We start from the raw sequence: 20,476 nt of genomic DNA on the forward strand, positions 1-20,476 counted from the left end.
GACATTAAAGCAACAAACATTATTGAAGGTACAGAGAGATGTTACATAATGATAAATAGGTTCAAGTTATATAATAATTGTAAACTTATATGTACCTAAATGTTAACTTCAATATATTAAAATCCAAACAGAACTACAAGGAGATATAGACTAATCTGTCTCTATGGTAGGAGATTTCATTGCTTAGTAATTGATAGATAAGGGTAGCCCCGGTGGCACAGCGGTTTAGCGCCGCCTGCAGCCCAGGGCGTAATCCTGGAGACCATGGAACGAGTCCCACGTCGGGCTCTCTGCATGGAGCCTGCTTCTCCCTCTGCCTGTGTCTCTACCTCTCTCTCTCTGTCTTTATGAATAAATAAATAAAATCTTTTAAAAAAAAGTAATTGGGGGATCCCTGGGTGGCGCAGCGGTTTGGCGCCTGCCTTTGGCCCAGGGCCCTGGAGACCTGGGATCAAATCCCACGTCGGGCTCCCGGTGCATGGAGCCTGCTTCTCCCTCTGCCTGTGTCTCTGCCTCTCTCTCTCTCTGTGAGACTATCATAAATAAAAATAAAAAAATTAAAAAAAAAGTAATTGATAGATAAAACAGACAAAAAAAATATCAGCAAGGATATAGAAAATTTGAACAGGTTTAATTAACAAGTTTGAGAATAAACTATGTAAAATAGTTCACTTAAAAATTGGAGCATATTCATTCTTTTCAGGAACACATATAAAATTTATAAAAGTTGATCATGTGTGTTCAAAAGGCTCAACACATTTCAAAGCCTTGCTGTCTTACAGGCCACGTTCTCTGGCACAATGCATGTGAATGGTAAATCAATAGCAAAAAGATAACTTAGAGCCCCTTATGCCTTGAAGTACATTTTAAAATATCCAAACAATTCATTGTCAAAGATGTCATAATGAAAATTGTTCAGAGCTGGATAATAATAAAAATGCTACCTGTCAAAACTCTTGGGGCCCATAAACATAAAAATACCCCTAGCCCCTACCCAGTTTCATTAGTAGCAGAGAAATGCAAATTAAATTCACAATAATTTAGCATTTCACAATCACCACATTGGGAAATTTAAAAATTCACATTGCCAAGTGTTGGTAAGGTTCTGGAGCAATTGTGAACACTGCTGGTTAGTGTTTTAAATTGGTGGAAAACGGCTTGACTTCCCTTGGTAGAGTTGAATATATATGCATTTTCTGCAACCCCATTTTTCTACTACTAGATATACTATTAATGTGCACCAGAAGCCAGTGTAAGAATGTTCATAGTAGTAGTATTGATATAAACACCAGTAAAAAATAAGATAACCTAGAATACCTGTAATGTCAATCAGAAGTTGAATGGGTAAATAAATATGGTATATCCATACAGTGTAATATGTCATATTAGCTGTGGTCCTCAACATGATAGGTCTCAAAATCATAATATTGAACAAAAGAACAGTCACAGAAGCATATATAACAGTATAATTAGACTTATTTAAGATTTTAATATAAACAAAACTAAATGATTCATTGTTTAGATATGTATAGATACCCAGGTATTAAAAGTATACAAAAAAATCAAGAGAACAATTAACAAAATTCAGGATAATGATTAGTTCTGAGAAATACGGAACATTTGGTTAGGGTGGGGCGTCTAAAGTACTTGGTGATATTTCAGTTCTGAAGTATGATTGTTTTATCTGTGGTATTTGAATATAAAAGTATTACAGTTTTTGTGTGATTTTATTTTGTAATTTAAAAAATATGAAAATATTTTTAACTTCATTAGTAATAAAAGAATGCAAATTAAAACTATGTTGAGTAAAAAACACCTACAAAATAGGAGAAAATATTTGCAAATTTTATCTTTTTTTTTTTTAAAGATTTTATTTATTTATTCACGAGAGACACACAGAGCGAGAGAGGCAGAGACACAGGCAGAGGGAGATGCAGGCTCCATGCAGGGAGCCCGATGTGGGACTCCATCCCAAGTCCCCAGGATCACGCCCTGGGCTGAAGGCGGCCCTAAACCACTGAGCCACCCGGGCTGCCCGCAAATTATATCTGATAAAGATTTAATACCCAGAGTACATAAATAATTCTGACAACTCAACAACAAAAGAAAAACATCCCAATTAAAAAATGAGCAAAGCATGTCAATAAATATTTCTCCAAAGAAGATATATCCCATAGGCATATGAAAAGATGTTTAACATCTTTGATCAGTAAGGAATCAAATCAGAATCACAATTATACCCAGTAGGTTGGCTTTAGCCCCCCAAATCTTTAAAACCAAAAAATAACAAGTGTTGGTAAAGATGTGAAGAAATAGGAACCTTTCTACAAAGCTGGTAGGAATATAAAGTGGGTGCAGTTGCTGTGGAAAACAGTTTGACATTTCCTCAAAAAATTAACACAGACTTCCACTTGTTGGTATATAGCCAAGAGAAATGAAAACCTTAATCTGCGTAGAAATTATTTTTTAAAAGATTTTTATTTATTTATTCATGAGAGACACAGAGAAGGAGAGGCAGAGACACAGGCAAAGCGAGAAGCAGCTCCCTGCAAGGAGCCTGATGTGGGACTCTATCCTAGATCCCGGGATCACACCCTGAGCCCACAATAGACACTCAACCACTGAGCCACCCAGGTGTCCCCCATGTAGAAATTTGTATATGAATGTTAGTAGGGGCATTATTCATAATTGCCAGAAGGTGGAAATAGTGCAGATGCCTATCAATACATGGATGGATAAGCAAATTTAAAAATTTTTGTATGTGCACATATACAATAAAATATTATTCAGGTATGAAAAAGAACAAACTACTGACACATGCTATAACCTGGATGAACCTTGAAACATTTATGCTTAGTGAAAGAAGCCAGACACAAGTCACATAGTCACATGATTCTTTTGATATGATATATCCAGAATATGTAAATTCTTAGAGATAGAAAGCAGGTTAATGGTTACCAGGGGATGAAGGAAGAGGGAAGATGGGGAGTGATTACATAAAGGGTTCAGGGTCCGTTTCTGAAGTGATAGAAGTTTTGACCCAAGAGAGGTGATAATTGCTCATCATTGTGAATACATTAAATGCCATTGAATTGTATATACCCTTTAGAGCAACTAATTGTATGTTATGTGAATTTCACCTTAATTAAAAAACTATATTGGTCTATCATATTAGTGAAGATAAACTTAAGTTCGATTATATACCGAGTTGTTGAGATGGAAGAAACAGGTACTGCTGTCATCCATTTTGGGGGGAATGTAAATAACCTCTGTGGATGGCAATATGGCAATATTTGTCAAAATTGTAAATGTCTACACCTTTGATTCAGCAATTCCATTTCTGACCTGTATCCTACAGATATATACATTTTACAATGATATTATTCAAGGTGATTTATTTTAGCAGGCTAATAAATTATGGACTAGTTTATGTGGATTATTAAAGAATGAAGAGGCTCTTAATGTACTTTAATTAGAACATCTCTAAGTTAAATTAAAAAAGTTTTTTTAAAAGATATTATTTATTTATTCATGAGAGACAGAGAGAGAGAGAGAGAGAGAGAGAGAGAGAGGCAGAGACACAGGCAGAGACACAGGCAGAGACACAGGCAGAGGGAGAAGCAGGCTCCATGTGGGGAGCCCAAAGTGGGACTCAATCCTGGGACTCCAGGATCACACCCTGGGCTGAAGGTGGCGCTAAACCTCTGAGCCACTGGGGCCGCCCTCTAAGTTAAATTTAAGTGGGAAAAGCAGAATGCGGAGAGTATGCCTGTTATGATCCTATTTGTATAAAAAAGGTGGAAGCCTGTTTTTGTTTTTCTATGAATAAAATATTTTATTTTGAAGAAACAGGAGACTCTATAACATTGGTTGCAAGTAGATGGGATTTGAAAGCCTAGGAGATAGTAGAAAGAAGGTGATTTTTCACTGACTGTGTCATAGATATGAATAGACAAATTCTATAAGTTAAAATTAAAACTTTAATTTAAAAATTAAAAAGAAACAGTAAACAACTAGTTTTCTAGGAGTGATCCACAGCCACAGCAATGAGGTCTAGCTCTTCACTGATTCATTCATTCGTTCATTTATTGTTACATATGATCAGGTTGTCTATATTATTAAGCTGTATTAACATTAAACTATTAATAACTGTTTGTTATTAATGCTAGTGACATTTTAATTAACAAAATGGTTTTATAGGGTGGTTTTCAAACAGTTCAGTGGATTTGTCAAATCCATTTAGCTAGATGAATGGGAAATCTATGCATTACTTCATACTTTTTGTTTCCTCCTAATCCTTTGTATCTGATTATTAAATTTCACTTAATACAGTGCTTTGGCATTTTATTTCCAGATATTAAATCTGGAACTGTTGTCAAGGATTTCTGTTCTTAGTGTAGTGTCTTTTAATGGTGTTTCAGAGATGTATAGCAACCTAAAGTGAAAGGTCCAAACCATTTCGTCATCATTTTTTGTTGCCAGGAAATAACAAAGAACAAGGGCTTAGTGCAGTGAATGAAGTGAATGAATGAATGAATGGATGGGTGGATGAATGGACTTGCAGCCCTTTATTGTTGATTTTAAAAGCTAAAGCTTAGGTCCTATTATAAATTGGTCTTGGCTATTTTCCGTATCAGAAAAAAAATGTGAATATGTCCATTAACGTTCTTTATATTTGCGTGTCATATTCTACTTGGTTCTGCCAGTGGGTTAACTCCGTGTTCCTTCCCACAGGGTTGAGAATGCTTGCACCAAGCTTGTCCAGGCAGCCCAGATGCTTCAGTCAGATCCTTACTCAGTGCCTGCTCGAGATTATCTAATTGATGGGTCAAGGGGCATCCTCTCCGGCACATCAGACCTGCTCCTCACCTTCGATGAGGCTGAGGTAGGCAATCTGAGGCCCATGCAGTCCTCTTCCAGACAAAAATCTTAAAGATAGTTTTAAAGGTAATAATTGGAGGATTGCTGATGTTTTAGGATGAGAAAATGTCAAAAGGCTACCCTGCTGAATTAGCATGTTTTCTACATATTGCTCTGTATATTGTTCTCCCGTATGTTCTACATATTGTTCACTCACTAAAATATGTTTACAGGTTCGTAAAATTATTAGAGTTTGCAAAGGAATTTTGGAATATCTTACAGTGGCAGAAGTGGTGGAAACTATGGAAGATTTGGTCACCTACACAAAGAATCTTGGACCAGGTTAGTTGCGTCCAGTTTTTATAATAAAATTTTTTGTGGATTGTCCATGTTTAATCAAGGTGAAAGGAGTACTCCCGCCTGCTTTTTGCAGAAGATAAAGAATGATGGTTTGGGCTTTTAGGTGTCTCTGCTCTGTTGATGGAGCTGACACTGTGTTTCTACTGAGGAGGTATCATTGTTTCTGAAAGCTGAATCTGCTTTCTACAAATCCTGGCCCTGCCTAATGAATTAAACTAGACATTGCAAATGTTGCTGGAGAATGTAGGAAATACTTTTCTATTACTGTAATGCTTTAAGGCCACCCTGAATTCTGACCTCTCCATTCCACATTATACTGCATTCCTTCACTGTCTGCCAGCTGGCCCGTAGCTCTTTATGACCTCTTAGCTCATTAATTAGCCCGCCTACTATTATGGATTCATGCCCTAGCCGGAGGCTGCATAATATAATCAGACCTAAAAGGAGAGAATAGCTACTGTGACTAAATCTCATTTTGAAATGATTGTTTAGTCACCTGAGAATTGAATATTCAAAATACGTGAACAGATAGCTTTTTCTCTTATAGTCATATAACATGAACTCTGGAGGGTTCTTAAAGTATGATTGAGACCAATGAAAAGGCACATCAGATGTTTAACTTGTCAGTATAAAAGATCACCTTATAAAAATCTTTTGTCTTAGGTAAAATGATTCTCAATTAACGGTATTTTCATGAGGTTCCGATACAGTCATTCTGTAAACCTCTGGCATTTAAGAATTTCTCTGAGCCGTCAATGAAGATCACCAGGATATACCTTTAGAGCAGTATTCTTTCAACTTTCCCATAGGACTAGGGAAAAAAGTTTATTTCTTCAAATAAAATCTTACACAGAATCCCAATATATAAAAGACAAAAATGGAGCTACTCTGAATGAAGCAGGGGCAACCACTCCTTTTCCTTTGGTACCCTTTGATGACCTGTGAAACTGCTTAAGAAATCCTAGGAACAGTTTGAAAACCCAAGCTTTAGAGAATCACACAGCACCTTTGAATAATAACCAAAGTAAACAAAAAGGGCTAGCAGACTGATTCCAAAACACCAGATGCTTTTGATTGCTGTCCTAACTATAATTATTTTTATAATATTTCTGTTTGTTTCTAATTATAAAAATAGTACTTGCTTATTTTGGACAAGTTGGGAAGTACAGAAAAATATAAAGATGAAAACAAAACGCATTATTGTAATTCTTAAGATTTTTTTCAGCCACTGGATTCTCAGTACTAGGCTCGCATGAGATTCTTATGTAGACACAGTGGCCAGACACATGACATGACCTGGTATGTGTGGTAACCAGGAAAAATATTTTTATTTATTTTTTAACAAACATGTATTTATTTTTTCAGTATGTTTTTGTATTTGTGAAGTATTTGTGTCAAACGTGTGAAAATTATGTCATATTTAGGACTTTCATTTATTTACTTATTTACTTATGTTTTAAAATTTTTAAAGATTTTATTTATTTATTTGAGAGAGCCTGAGAGAGAGTATGAGTAGGGGGGAGGGGTGGAGGCAGAGGGAGAAGCAGATTCCCCGCTGAGCAGGGCGCCCCTTGCGATGCCGGGCTTGATCTCAGGACCCTGGGATTATGACCTGAGCCGAAGGCGGACGCTTAACTAACTGAGCCACCCAGGTGCCCAGGACTTACATTTAATAAAGTATGTTTAATAGAAATGAATGAAATTGGATTAAGTAAGAATTGTCCAGAATATTCTATGTCATAAATGCTTACAGTTCAGTGGTAGTATCTGTTATTTAAGTGGGCATTTTGGACTCTCATCATCATTCATAATGGACTTAGGCTCAGAAAGCCAGTCTGGGATATTTCACTACTCACCCTGCATGATTTATTCCTTATGCCTCAGGAATGACTAAGATGGCCAAGATGATTGATGAGAGGCAGCAGGAACTGACTCACCAGGAGCACCGAGTAATGTTGGTGAACTCCATGAACACCGTGAAAGAGTTGCTGCCAGTTCTCATTTCAGGTATTTTCTGCTTCTACATTATCTTACAGGAAAAAAAAAATGTCAACATACTCTAAACTCTGTTGTTAATTTTCCTTTACTGCTTAGTTGCCTGTCCTTCAGGCTGGGTAAGAATGAGACCTGATAGATTGGGTGTTACCACATGGCTGCAGCTGATTGGCTAAGAACCAGTATTCATCAGTATTCACCAGGAGAGCTCTCCTCCTTTTCTTTGTTTGAAGCTGCTCTTCCTGTTGCCCGGCTCTGTTCTGAAGTCCTAATAGGCCTGTTTTCTGGGAGATGGAGTATCTATAGGAATTTTTACATTTTTATTTGTGTTATGAAAAAAAATTAGGAGCCGGAATAGATATTATGGAGCACTGTAGGATAAAGAAGTGAGCCCAAAGCCCTTTTCAGTGTCATGCTAACACAGTTTTTTCCTAAAAGACATTTAACTGTTCTCTACATTATAGAGTTGGTGGTCTATACCACATGGGACCACTTTCCCACTGGGTAGAGCCTGGTGGCGGCTGTCTCAGCTAGCAAAAGGGAGCTATATTTATTGTCTAGTATCTACCAGACACCTCACAGTTTACGTAAGTTATCTTAATCAAGTTATGGGTGAATTAGTTTAACTATCAGAAGGGGGCAGCTCTATTTTCAAAATCTTACGAGGCATGGCACAGTCATCCTCAGTTCCTGCCTTCCTGCTTTGACATTTCAGGTAGTAGCTAAAAAAGGAGAGGTGAGTATAGGAGCTCAGAACGCCCTCATATGAACTAGAAAACAAAAAAATTGTAAGTAGAGTCTTATAATCTCCATGGGAAATATGTTTTTGAGGGGCTGTTCCATATGGTAGAAAGGTTTTGAGAGTAAGATTTCTTTCTGATCTAGGTCACTCAGTAGTGTGTCAATTAATTGTTTTTTTTTTTTAAGATTTTATTTATTTATGAGAGATACAGATATAGGCGGAGGGAGAAGCAGGCTCCTCAAGGCAGCCTGATGGGGGACTCGATCCCAGGACTCCGGGATCACGCCCTGAGCCAAAGGCAGAGATGCCCAACTGCTGAGCCACCCAGGTGTCCCAGTGTTGATTAATTTTTAACAATTTTAATTGTTTTATGGGAAGATAGCCTTTTTCTCCAGTGCTTCAAATTAATATTTTCGTCTTCTTTACTTTTGGGGGTTAGAAAGTTCCTGCTACATGTTGAGAGAAATTCCAGAAGATAAACTCAACATTTTGGGATCTTCCATTACGATGGGATATAGCAGGATACTCCATTTAGTTTTATTGACTGTTTTCATCTTGTCCTGTTAGGTGTATGTTAGATGGGGCCAGTGTTAGGGCTGGGAAGATAACTGATTTAGAAAGACACTGGGTGTTTTGTGCTTGTAGGTCATCAGTATATGCATGTTAAATTAACTCCCTGATCATGTTTTAATGATGTTTTGTACCTTAAAGTTACTGATAGTGGAACTTCATTGGCAGACTTGCAGTGTTTTTTTGTTTTGTTTTGTTTTGTTTTTAATATTCTTTTTTGTTGTTGTTAAGATTTCTTTTTTAAATAACTTCTACCCTCAATGTGGAGCTCAAACTTAAAACCCTGAGATCAAGAGTCACATGCTCTACTGACTGAGCTAGCCTAATATAGTCTTTTTAAGACCTTAGAAACCCAAAACATGTACTCAAAGTGTGGAACATCTTGTGTGAATGTTTTTATACAGCAAGATTAAATTCCGAGCTTAGTTTCTGATTGTTTGTTTATTTTTTTATAGCTATGAAGATTTTTGTAACAACTAAAAATTCAAAAAACCAAGGAATAGAAGAAGCTTTGAAAAATCGCAATTTTACTGTAGAGAAGATGAGTGCTGAAATTAATGAGATCATTCGTGTATTACAACTCACTTCTTGGGATGAAGATGCCTGGGCCAGCAAGGTTAGTGTTATTGGAAGAGAAATAAGCAAACTCCTGAATTCTCCCCCTCACACTTTATCTTGTAATTGTGGGTAACGTAAGACTACTGAGATATTATGAAATGATTTCTACTTCACTTTTCCTGGGTTTCATGAGTTAGTTGCTGCTTTTGCAAATTCCCTTTGCCCCAGGCTAGAACAAATAAATAGGCATGTGGGGTGAATGGCTGATTGAAGACTGAGATGTGTTGCTTATTCTTTAAGCTGGACACTCATTGGGCTGGTGGAGGAATTCTTGTAGGGTGTATACTCCCCTGGGTGGGAACCCTGCCTTATTATATGGGTGGTTGTTGCTAGGTGACCAAGGAAGATACAGAATATGACTGTTAATTTAATTTTATGGAAAGTTATCCTTAACCAATCTTTGACCTAAGAAATCTACAGAGGAGAAACTCTTGGCATTTCTAGGTGTGTCTGTTTGTCATACCATTTTCCTTAAGGAAAGCTTAATTAAAATATTGGTTTTCATATTCGTCCTTGAGTTTGAGGGGTTCCTTCACCCTTTATCTAGAATTTCTTCTGAACTCCAGAAGGGTTGATTCCTTCTGGAGCCTAGCAGCAGTGATCTTATGTTGATACTGCTCTGGTCTACTTTTCCTTGTCTAGTGACTGTCTGGGAGATCTGAGGCACTTAGGTTTATTCTTTCCTTATAGGAGCCCAAGATACAACCAATGGGGGAAACACACTGCCTCCAGGATCCAGCTTCTCCACCCAAATGATGTTTCCAGGGCCCCCCCTGGAAAAGAGGGGATTTGTAGTATGACTTCCATTGGGTACCCAGTATGGTTGTATAGAAAGAGGGAATTTGTAGTATGACTTCCATTGGGTGCCCAGTATGGTTGTATAGAAAGAGGGGATTTGTAGTATGACTTTCATTGGGTGCTCAGTAGGGTTGTGTTTGTTCTTCAGAACACCTCTAAGGTAAGGTCAAAGCTGGGTCTTAAAATCATATTGCCCAGAAAGTGAATCTAAATATGCAGAAGGAAATTAGCTTAACTATGGATTTTACAGAGACACAAAGTTCTTGAACAAGTTTTAAGACTGTATTTTCAATCTATATGGTAAAATCATTTTATTAAGTCTTTGATATTGTACTTAATTTTGCTTTTGCATATTTGACAACTTTCACTTCCCTGTTATGACTTCTTTATGCATCTTTTTTTGTTCTCTTGTCTGTTTTATTCTTTTTCTCACATTTAGAAGGTAAGCTTTCTCTTGCCCTCTAGTCTCTTTTTCGCTTAAAAAGAGAAAAAAGCATGTCTGTAAGGTTTTCTTGTGCTGTGTGCTGTGCCTTATTCTGTGTGCCGGTGTGTTACACTGTGCTCGAATATGTGTCAGAATGTGATTTAATAGGGCCTCGGGGCTGTGCCAGGCAAACTGACTCTGGCTCATATTGAGTTATTGCTTTTGGGAGAGCAAAATAAAAGACATTACTATGGGATATCAGGCTTTCTGTATTTGGTGGATGCTTTCATCTTTTTGAACAGGCTCCTAAGAACTGTTTTGGCCTGGTCATTCCCACTGACTTCATTTGAAGGGCAAGTTTCTCTAAGTAGCTGGGTGACCTCCAAGTGACCTATGGACCCTGTTCTTGGGAAATGAAACTTGTAGCAGATGCCATCTCTCTATTTGCATTTCATATCAGTCTCTGCTTTTGGAGACGTGTCATTGAGGTTTTAAACCATAATGAAAATGAGTAGGTTGAAGAGTTTAGATGGGTCACCTGTCCTTCACAGTGACCCTAGCCTTCAAAATCAAAAAGGGAAAAAGTTAAGTGTATCTAAGATTTTTCCTAACTTCAGCCCGTGGTTCACTGCATGTTCTGCTAAGCTGTGAATCATCCATAGTTCTCCATGACCTCACATTCCCCTAACCTAATCTCTTTCCTTATTCTCTCTCTTTTGCTTCTAGCAGATGAGAAATAGCAAAAAAAAGAGGAGCAGGTCTTACCACCTCAATGTTTTTCTATTTTTGGAGGGGAAAAATTATCCATCATTTAGTAAATAAGTGTTGCTGAGCTTTATTTTGTACAAGTGCCATTGAGAGATGCTTCTTCTTCTTCTTCTTTTTTTTTTTTTTGAAATGTGGTCAGTTGAGTTTTTCAGGATAAGGATGTGGCACCTGGGGAGATATACAAGGGAAATGAACCTGGTCCCCACTGTGTACATTCTTGTAGCTGTCTCATTTTTATGCTGATCTGGAAGGAACCAGACTGTACGGGGTGTTGCAAAACTATCAGAATGAAAGAAAGTAAATAAAATTAGTTCAACCAAAAGAAGCTCAAGTACAAAATGACATCAGAATGAGCAAGAACTGTTCATTTTTAAGTCTCATTTTGTTTTGGTTTTACATTTACCTGGTTCAAAAATCAAAATGCTATAAAAAGATAATATATGACAGATCTTACTTCTGACCCCATATCCATCTACTCTACTTCCAGCTACCCCTGAACTGTAATTACTTTTATTAGTTGCAAGAATAATGAGGGAAAAAAAATTTACCTTGAAAAGGTAAATTGGTACCTAGAATTTTGGTTATTTTTTAGTTTACTAGCATTATGCATCTTTCATTGCTCACCTGTAAGCAGTGAATTAATCAGACCTTGCGTCTATCTGTGAACACTGAGTCCCTATTCTATTTAATACGTGATATCTTTTACCTCCTCTCGACCCTACCAATTAAGAATTAACTTTGTCTTACCATACTTGTTTCATGCTTCCCCATTGGTGCAGTTTTCTCCTGGAAAGTGATGGTTCCTCTAGAAAAGTGGGGGAAGAAAGTAAGTGGAAAAAATTTTTGGTAAAAGTGCGTCTTGCCGAATAAGTTAAGTTCTTAAAGAGGCAGTGCAATAGCTGATTATTTTACCTTTTATACCTACATTCAAATTACATATTTACACATTTAAAAGTACTTTGAGTTTAAATGCTTCATTTTATTTTGAGAATAAAAATTTTCCCCTCCTGAAATCAATAATCTTCGTATAGTGATCATTAAAAATGAATTTAGTGTTCATTATGAAAGAAATTTGTGAATTAAATACAACTCTAATTCTGCCCTTTGTAAATTTAGCAATCTCTTTTTAAAATATTTATATTACTTGTTTCTTGATGCATGCTGAGAATTAAGAGGAAGTGAGAAAAATTTTAAGCTAAGAATTTTTTTACCCTACCTAGATGCTCCTACAACTGACCCTGAGTCATCCCATGCTGTTATTCAGAATTAGTTCTCTCCCCACCCCCACCCCCTTTTTTTTTTTTCCAAGATTTTGTTTAGTTATTTGAGAGAGAGGGAGAGAGAGCACACAGGGAAAAGGAGAAGCAGACTGCCCGCTGAGCAGGGAGCGCAATGTAGGCCTCGATCCCAGGGCCCTGAGATCATGCCCTGAGCTAAATAAAAGCAGATGCTTCATCGTCTCAGCCACTCAGGCACCCATAGAATTAGTTCTTGTGGATCTCCTGCCCCTGTAGGCCTAGGCTGGTGGTGGGGTAGAAGTAGTGACTGACTCACAAGATGTCTTGCACAGAAGATTTTTGTACCCTACCAGAGAAGGAAATACTGTTTAGAACTTGTGATCTTACTTGGTCTTACTTACAGATAGTTGAGGTTTAAGTGTTGATATTTATTTCATTTTTGAAAAAAAAGGTTGTAAGTGTAACATTATTAGAATGTCTACTGTGAAAATGAAACATGATTTAAGATTGACTTAATTAAAACGATTCTACTTTAGATGTTTTATTTTTATTACTGAAATACAGTTGACATATAATGTTATAATAGTTTCAAGTGCACGCATAATGATTTGACAATATGTGAACTTTTTAATGAGTCTTAGACTGTTTTCTTTTAGCAGCTAATACAATAGAGGACTTATCTCTTAGAGTTTGAGATAAGTAGTTAATTCAGACATTTATCATATTTTAGCCCCTCCCCTCAAACTGAAGAAGAGCCCAAAATGTTGAAGCAATTGATATTTCCCTTCTCATCCAAGTGATCTTCTACTTGGTACATCTGATTGTACACACATAGGTGGCATTGCATTTTAGAGCTGGGAAGGTATTCTTAAAGATGAGGAACTAAAGCCTAATTTGCCTGAAGTCTCAGGGGGAGACAACTTTCTCTCGTTACTTAAATGTAGTTTGTAAGATTTTGTTCTACTGCCCATTTATTCTTTCCAGAAACATTTGTTTAAAACACGGATTAAGGGGTGGAAATGCCATCAGTAATGGAACAGAGTGGGAAGAGTGGGGAGGGGAGGTGTCAGAGGGAAAAGGGAGAGTAGATTGGGCAGCAAACAAGAGGCAGTCCTTAGTCCCATATTGAAAATTTTCTAGAACATGGCATTGTAGGACCTCACTTTTTCTATCACAGTTCCTTTTGATTATCTCTAGGAGGAACTCCAGGGTTCTCAGTACTATTCTGTGTTCCTTAGAACTAATTCTATATTAAATTTCAGGAGTGTTTCAGTTCCTGGGAGAGCATATAAAAAGTAGTTCTTTTAAGGTTGTCCTTCCACCTTTTGGTGTGTGTGAGACTGCCAAGTCAGTGTGGTTTTTTCATTTAAAATCTGAACTCATAAGAATTTCACTGTAAAAGGGACCTTGGGGAGGTGACCAGATTCCTGTTAGCTGTCCCTAAAACTGCATGCCTAGATCTGGTCTTTTTTACACTCACTCTTCAAAACAAAACAAAACAAAACAAAACAAACAAACAAAAAAGAACAACAAAAACCCAGAGAAGAGATTAATGGAGACTTTTCTCTTTTCCAAATTTGAGATTTTACAAAGATACTCCAATGGCGATTTTTTTCTCTATTAATATACTTCTTAAAAAAATATACTTCTTATGATGCTTATGACAGTTCTGTCAATTCCAGAGTAAAGACTGCTCTTCAAAAGAAGTATATATGAGATTCTTAGAAGACCAAAATATTTGTTCCCATGGACCTTTTTTATTTTGATAGGACATTAAAGTGTAATGTGTTTAAATGATTATTCAAAACTTGCTCTGTTCCAGAAAGAATCGAAAGTGGTCCTTTCGGGAACCCTGGGTGGCGCAGCGGTTTGGTGCCTGCCTTTGGCCCAGGGCGTGATCCTGGAGACCCGGGATCGAATCCCACATCGGGCTCCTGGGGCCTGCTTCTCCCTCTGCCTGTGTCTCTGCCTCTCTCTCTCTCTCTCTCTCTCTCTCTCTGTGACTATCATTAAAAAAAAAAAAAAAAAAAAGTGATCCTTTCAGTTACTGCTTTAAATCCTCAAAATTGTCTAAAATTTATGCTATTAAAAACTCTGGTAACTAACTGAAATTGTCACTTTAAATAATGTAGCTTCATTTCAACTTTTAATGGATCATTTTTAGGGGCAAATTAGCACCTCTTAATTTTAACTTATTTTTTTTATTTTTTAAGGATTTTATTTATTTATTCATAGAGACAGAGAGAGAGAGAGAGAGAGAGAGAGGCAGAGACACAGGCAGAGGGAGAAGCAGGCATCATACAGAGAGCCTGAGGTGGGCTCGATCCAGCGTCTTCAGGATCACGCCCTGGGCTGCAGGCGGCGCTAAACCACTGCGCCACCGGGGCTGCCCAATTTTAACTTATTGATGTCACATCTTCTCCCACTCAGGAGTAAATTACTCACTTCCCGAGGATTAGATTCTTTCCTTGAAGTGTGGTGGCCATTCATGCTTTATTAGGAAGAAAAAAAGCAATGATTTTTGAGGGTACTGAATAGAGCAAAGCTACTATTTCCATCATGTTTCAAATCATTTTTGGGCAGTGAAGAATAAAATAAGTCATTTATGGTAGTAAGGATTAGGATTTTGATTTTTAGAGCTTATTTTCTGGTCAGTATTAACCAAAGCCAAAATCAACAAGGGAAAGACTTACTATTACTGAAGGTTAGAATCTTCGGCAACTCTTTTTGGTAAAAGAAAAAAAACTCATGAATTTCATTTAATATAAAATAAAGAGGTTTGATGTCAGCAAACCTGTGATCAGTTGGATTTGTAGGACTGTTTCTTAGTTTGTAAAATTGCATTTAAATTTGAGGTTCAATGAAGTAATGAGGGGAAGCAATACCTAAAACAGAACCTATCATGCAGGAAATCATCAATTAAAGTTAGTTTCCAGACTAGTAGCCTTTTTATTTATTATTATTATTATTATTATTATTATTATTATTATTTTATTATTATTTTAAAAGTAGGCTCCATGTCCAATGTGGGGCTCAAACTCATGACCCGGTGACCAGGAAATGCATGCTCTACTGACTGAGCCAATGAGGAGCCCCCAAAGAGTAACCTTTATTTTTTTATTTTTTATTTTTTAAAGATTTATTTATTTATTTATTCATGATAGAGAGAGAGAGAGAGGCAGAGACACAGGAGGAGGGAGAAGCAGGCTCCATGTCGGGAGCCCGATGTGGGACTTGATCTCGGGACTCCAGGATCGCGCCCCAAGCAGGCGCTAAACCACTGAGCCACCCAGGGATCCCCTCAAAGAGTAGCCTTTAATGCTAGAGTAGACCCACAAAATATTTGATCTTTTGAAATGAAATCAATTTCCAGTTTTTTCACTGAAAAAATAATAGCGTGTTAGAGAAATGGTTATTTAAAAGATTATAAATTATTTTCACATGGGTATAATTTCTCTTTAGAGTAGGCACAGACTTCCCTAGGAAGAGATTATGATTTTTTCTTTTCTGTGCCTAGACAAAATCCTGTAACTTGTATTAGACCCTAGGCTATCTAATTCTCTGAGGTTGGGAGTTGTCTGAGCCTCTTTTAAAATAGGTATTGATTTGGGCCTTGCTAATCTGGAATCAAGCTAAAGCTGGCTTTTAAAGACAGGGTTTGTTGTACAGATTAATGTAGAACAAGATGGAGGAGGAGTAGATATTTAAGCTATTTGAGAATACAAGCACTTAAAAAATGCCATTTGTCTACTTGTACTAATTCAAATGGATTTCGAAAGAGATACTCTTATGACTCTCCCTGCCTTCTTTTGAGAGATAGCCTCCATAATTCCATATAACTTGATAATAAAAAATATTCTATTTACATTTTTTTGGTTATTTAGTTCACTTCTCTTCAGTTGCTGTGGCTGAGAATTTGTTATTTAGAGCCTTTGATAGCTGAGGTTAAGACAGAAGAACAAACTTTATCTGTTTAGATGGGGAAGGAGGAAATACTAAAGCTGAGAGTCCTTATAGTTTGAATAGATACTTTGGAAAAGGTGTGGTCAGGCTGCTGACCTTACCCCACTGGGCGCTCGCTGCCAGTGCTTATTTTGTACTAGTTTTGGGTCTTGAGTGGATTAGAGAAGTGGGGAAGCTCCTCGTGCCCCCATGTGGAAGAGTGGTGATACAACACCTTTAAGAACCCCACTTTGCAGGACTGGGAAGTGAAAAAAAAGTTAGAGATTCAGGGCATTGCTTAGAATTTCAGAGGTTAACTCTGTGCTTTGTTGTGTGAACTCTGTAAGAGCCAGTTCCCTAGAGCAAAAGGAGTTCAGCTGTCTTTTTTTTTATTTTTAAATTTTATTTATTTATTTATTTTAGAGAGAGACAGAAGGCATGAGTGGTGGGGTGGGGGCAGAGGGACAGAGAGAATCCCAAACAGTATGGAGCTAGACATGGGGCTCCATCCCAAGACCTGAGCTGAAATTGAGTCAGGCGGTTAACTGACTGAGCCACCCAGGAGCCCCTCATCTGTCTTTTAAGGTGTTAAATAGAGACTTACGAGATAGCCAGCCTGTCAGTTGTGAGGATGGATACCTGGGTACTTTTTACATTGTTCTCTACATTTTTGTGTATTTTAACAACTTCATCAAATTATAGGTGTTATTTTTAGTGTGCTTCAGCTTTTCATGCTATGTCTTGGGAGGTTTTATGGTAATTTAATACTAACCGTTATGAATTCTGATTGTAAACAATAAATTGAGACCCACTTATTTTATCCTGCCTCTTCTTCCAGGTTAGGATGATGAGGGAACTTAGAATGAGGAAGATGAAGAATATGGCAGAGAAGGCCAGAAAAAGTTTTTTCTTGCATTACATGGAGTGGTTTATTTGTGGAATTAAAACTAAATTGCTAGATTAAAATTTTCCATTTTTTTCCAGCCAGTAACTCCAAGTTTTTCAGATTAATTAAGTATAGTGAAGCATTATCCAGTGTTTGTGTATTTCAGAACAAGATGTAAAAGAACTGTGATTTGTGACACCACGTGCTAATGAGGCTTCCCTGATGCAGGGAGGGCTGTGCCAGGGCCGCAGTAGATGATTGTTGAGTAGAAGGCTGATAATGAGGCATGTGACAACAGGGCTTTTTCCTGCTGCAGACATTAAGCATCTTTTGGCTTGAGTGATTTTTACCAGTTTTCACAGTTTAGCAATAGATCAGAAAACAAAATAGAATTAACTGAAGATTTGCATGCACGATGCTGCATTTTGACAGAAATAAGCATTCTGGTGTGATGAGAGTATTTTTAAGGCTGTTGTAGGACTACCTTAGCTATTGTATGTTAAGTGCTGTAACTTTTTCTCTGTCTTACTTTGTATCATGGTATCTCAGTTTTTGCAAATAAAATAACTGTATTTCTCTTCAAAAGGACACTGAAGCCATGAAGAGAGCATTGGCCTCCATAGACTCCAAACTGAACCAGGCCAAAGGTTGGCTCCGTGATCCCAGTGCCTCTCCAGGTAATCTAGTTCTGCTTCTCTGACAGATACAATAAAAAACTAAAAGTTGAGCCAACAAAAGAAATAAAGAAAAATCTTCCCATAACCTCATTCTGAGATAACTACTGCAACATTAAGGGACATACTCTATTCTTTAATAGTTTTGACTAATCAAAGCATTTACTGGTCCTTAAAAGGATGAAGGGCAAAGACCAATCACCTTTCATTCTGGAGGAATTAACCAAGCTGAGCTGGGCATTCTTTGCTAGATTATTGGTTCACTTCTTCCCTGAATCAGAAAGGTAATTATTTTGAATAAAAACTCTTCTCTTTTAGTTCCCATTGGGCAGATTTCCATTTATGTCAACAAAGTACTTAATTAAACAGATTAAATGATGATGCCAATAAGAATTGGAAAGCAAAATTGACTTATGTAAAGACCCAAATGGGTTATTGAGCTAGGTTTTATGGATTTTCTAATCTAATATTCAGTTTTAGATTAATATTTGAATGGACGTGAAAAGCCTAATGGAGGTTAGAGGTGCTAAGTAGTATTAAATTAGTAGAGCCTATTTTCATCATCCATATTCTTACCACAAGCTGCTTATCATCTCCAGATGGATATGGTTCCAAGTATCTTTTTTAGAAGTATCTGCGGTTGAAACCTCACCCTCTGGTTGTTAGGGCATGGTTAGCTATCAGATGTATTGTCTTCTATTCACTTGTCATTTAAAATCATCCATTCCTTCATGAATGAAATGACTTGTAAAGCATCCTTCCTAAATAATTAATGCATCAACAGTGTAGATATTGAATATCTCTTTATTTTAGGGGATGCTGGTGAGCAGGCCATCAGACAGATCTTAGATGAAGCTGGAAAAGTCGGTGAACTCTGCGCAGGCAAAGAGCGCAGGGAGATCCTGGGAACCTGTAAAATGCTGGGGCAGATGACTGATCAAGTGGCTGAACTCCGAGCCAGGTAAAATTCCTCTACTCTTACCTGAGTTAGGTAACAGATTGGATGGCATTCCTGACAAAGTGATTCAGAGAGTAAGGGCCTGCTAATTTTACTGTGTTCTTTTTGATGAATGGATAACAGATTATTATAGTCTATGAATTCTCTTGAGATTGAAGTGAACTTTTCCTTTGATAAACTTTTAAAGTAGGCAGATGCCTTGTAGTAAAGTTGAAATTGAAATGGAAATCTGGTATCTTAGTTTCTAGCCACAGGCTTATGATGAATAAGGGGCAGTGGTGAAGTCTGGCATGGGTAGGCATATCTTTTATTAAGGATGGGTAAAAAGAAACATAAAGAGTGAAAATATTGGAATTGTTTTGCATTATTTAAAAAACCACTTAAGTAAGTTATCATGTATGTTGATTATTTCTAGGATTTTTTGAGTTTCTATTTCATCATTATTCATTTGGTTTCATAATTCTTTTACCTACTTCAAGGCTTGACTTCTAGAACTTTTCCCCCTGTATACTATATATAGTTTGTTATTAAGAAAACTCAGTATAACATAGGCTTCTTTGGAACTCACCCGTAGAGTCAATGAAGTTCTAAAAGATACTCATTTTTATGGAATTTTATAATATGGGCATTCTTGAAACTCAATTTCAAGAATTGAAATATGGGGACTACTGGTGTGGCTGAATATTAATTTGGCTTCAAGAATGTCATGAAACACCTTGAGATAACTGGAATATGCAGGGTCTCCAAACAGGCCTCAGAAATACCCCTTGACAAGTTGTACACTGTTAGACCTGGTTTCAAATGTATTAACAGAATAGACATAAGAATACAGTTCTTGGGGTACCTGGTTGGCTCAGCTGGTCGAATGTGCTACTCTTGATCTTGGGGTTGCGAGTTTGAGCTCCACATTGGATGTAGAGATTACTTAAAAAAAGAAAAAAAGAATATAGTCCTTTTTTTTTTAAGTTTATTTTTTAGTAATCCCCCCACCCAACACGGGGCTTGAACCCACGACCCTGAAATTAAGAGTCACATGCTCCACTGACTGAGCCAGCCAGGTCCCCCAAGAATACAGTTCTTAAAGGCATGGTTCTTAACCTTTTGGGTCAAGATAATTCTTATCTGATGAAAGCCATTAATCTGTACATAAAAAGATGCCCATAAACATGCCTGTGTAATATGTGTAATTTCCAGAGGTTCGTGGATTCACCGTAGCCCTGGAAGTTCCAAGGGTTTCAGGTCAAGAGTCTTTACCTTATAGGGAGAAGGAACTGCATAAATAAATGCGGTCTCACTGAGCTCAATGAGCCTTTTTCTCCTGCTGTGAAGCAGTCTCCCCTGTCATGAGCATGACAAGAACTTTACAGAAAGGACAAAAAGAAGTTCTGTTCCCATTCGGAGAATTGCCAGTGCAGTTTGACAAGATTCTTGGCTCTTCTAATTTCTCACTGCTGGCTCTTTTGTCTGCAGCCTTTTCACAGTGTGGTAGACAGTTTTCACTTGGAATTCTCGAATACACAGTTGTATGTGTTTAGAGAAAGATGAATTTGAGCAAGAGAACAAGGTGGTTGCTGTATGGGATCGACTGTAAATCTGTAAAGAGACAAGGCTACAACAGTGATGAGCTGTGGGCCTGCTTCACA

The 20,476-nt window shown here is 37.4% G+C and overlaps 1 protein-coding gene across 5 annotated transcripts in view; it reads left to right on the top strand.

Moving 5' to 3' along the window:
• The window catches only part of VCL (vinculin), a 115,664-nt gene that overhangs the window by 63,942 nt on the left and 31,246 nt on the right, over nucleotides 1-20,476 (top strand). For 3 of the 5 annotated variants that reach the window (XM_072823657.1, XM_072823659.1, XM_072823661.1), the window contains exons 3-8: nucleotides 4,735-4,885; nucleotides 5,094-5,202; nucleotides 7,105-7,227; nucleotides 8,983-9,143; nucleotides 17,785-17,878; nucleotides 18,689-18,836. In XM_072823657.1, coding sequence (XP_072679758.1) covers nucleotides 4,735-4,885; nucleotides 5,094-5,202; nucleotides 7,105-7,227; nucleotides 8,983-9,143; nucleotides 17,785-17,878; nucleotides 18,689-18,836 — 786 coding nt within the window. The remainder of the gene's footprint in view (nucleotides 1-4,734; nucleotides 4,886-5,093; nucleotides 5,203-7,104; nucleotides 7,228-8,982; nucleotides 9,144-17,784; nucleotides 17,879-18,688; nucleotides 18,837-20,476) is intronic. The other 2 variants (XM_072823658.1, XM_072823660.1) reach the window with 1 other exon arrangement.

Source organism: Canis lupus, chromosome 4 (genome assembly GCF_048164855.1).
Source record: "Canis lupus baileyi chromosome 4, mCanLup2.hap1, whole genome shotgun sequence".
Classification (NCBI taxonomy): Eukaryota; Metazoa; Chordata; class Mammalia; order Carnivora; family Canidae; genus Canis; species Canis lupus.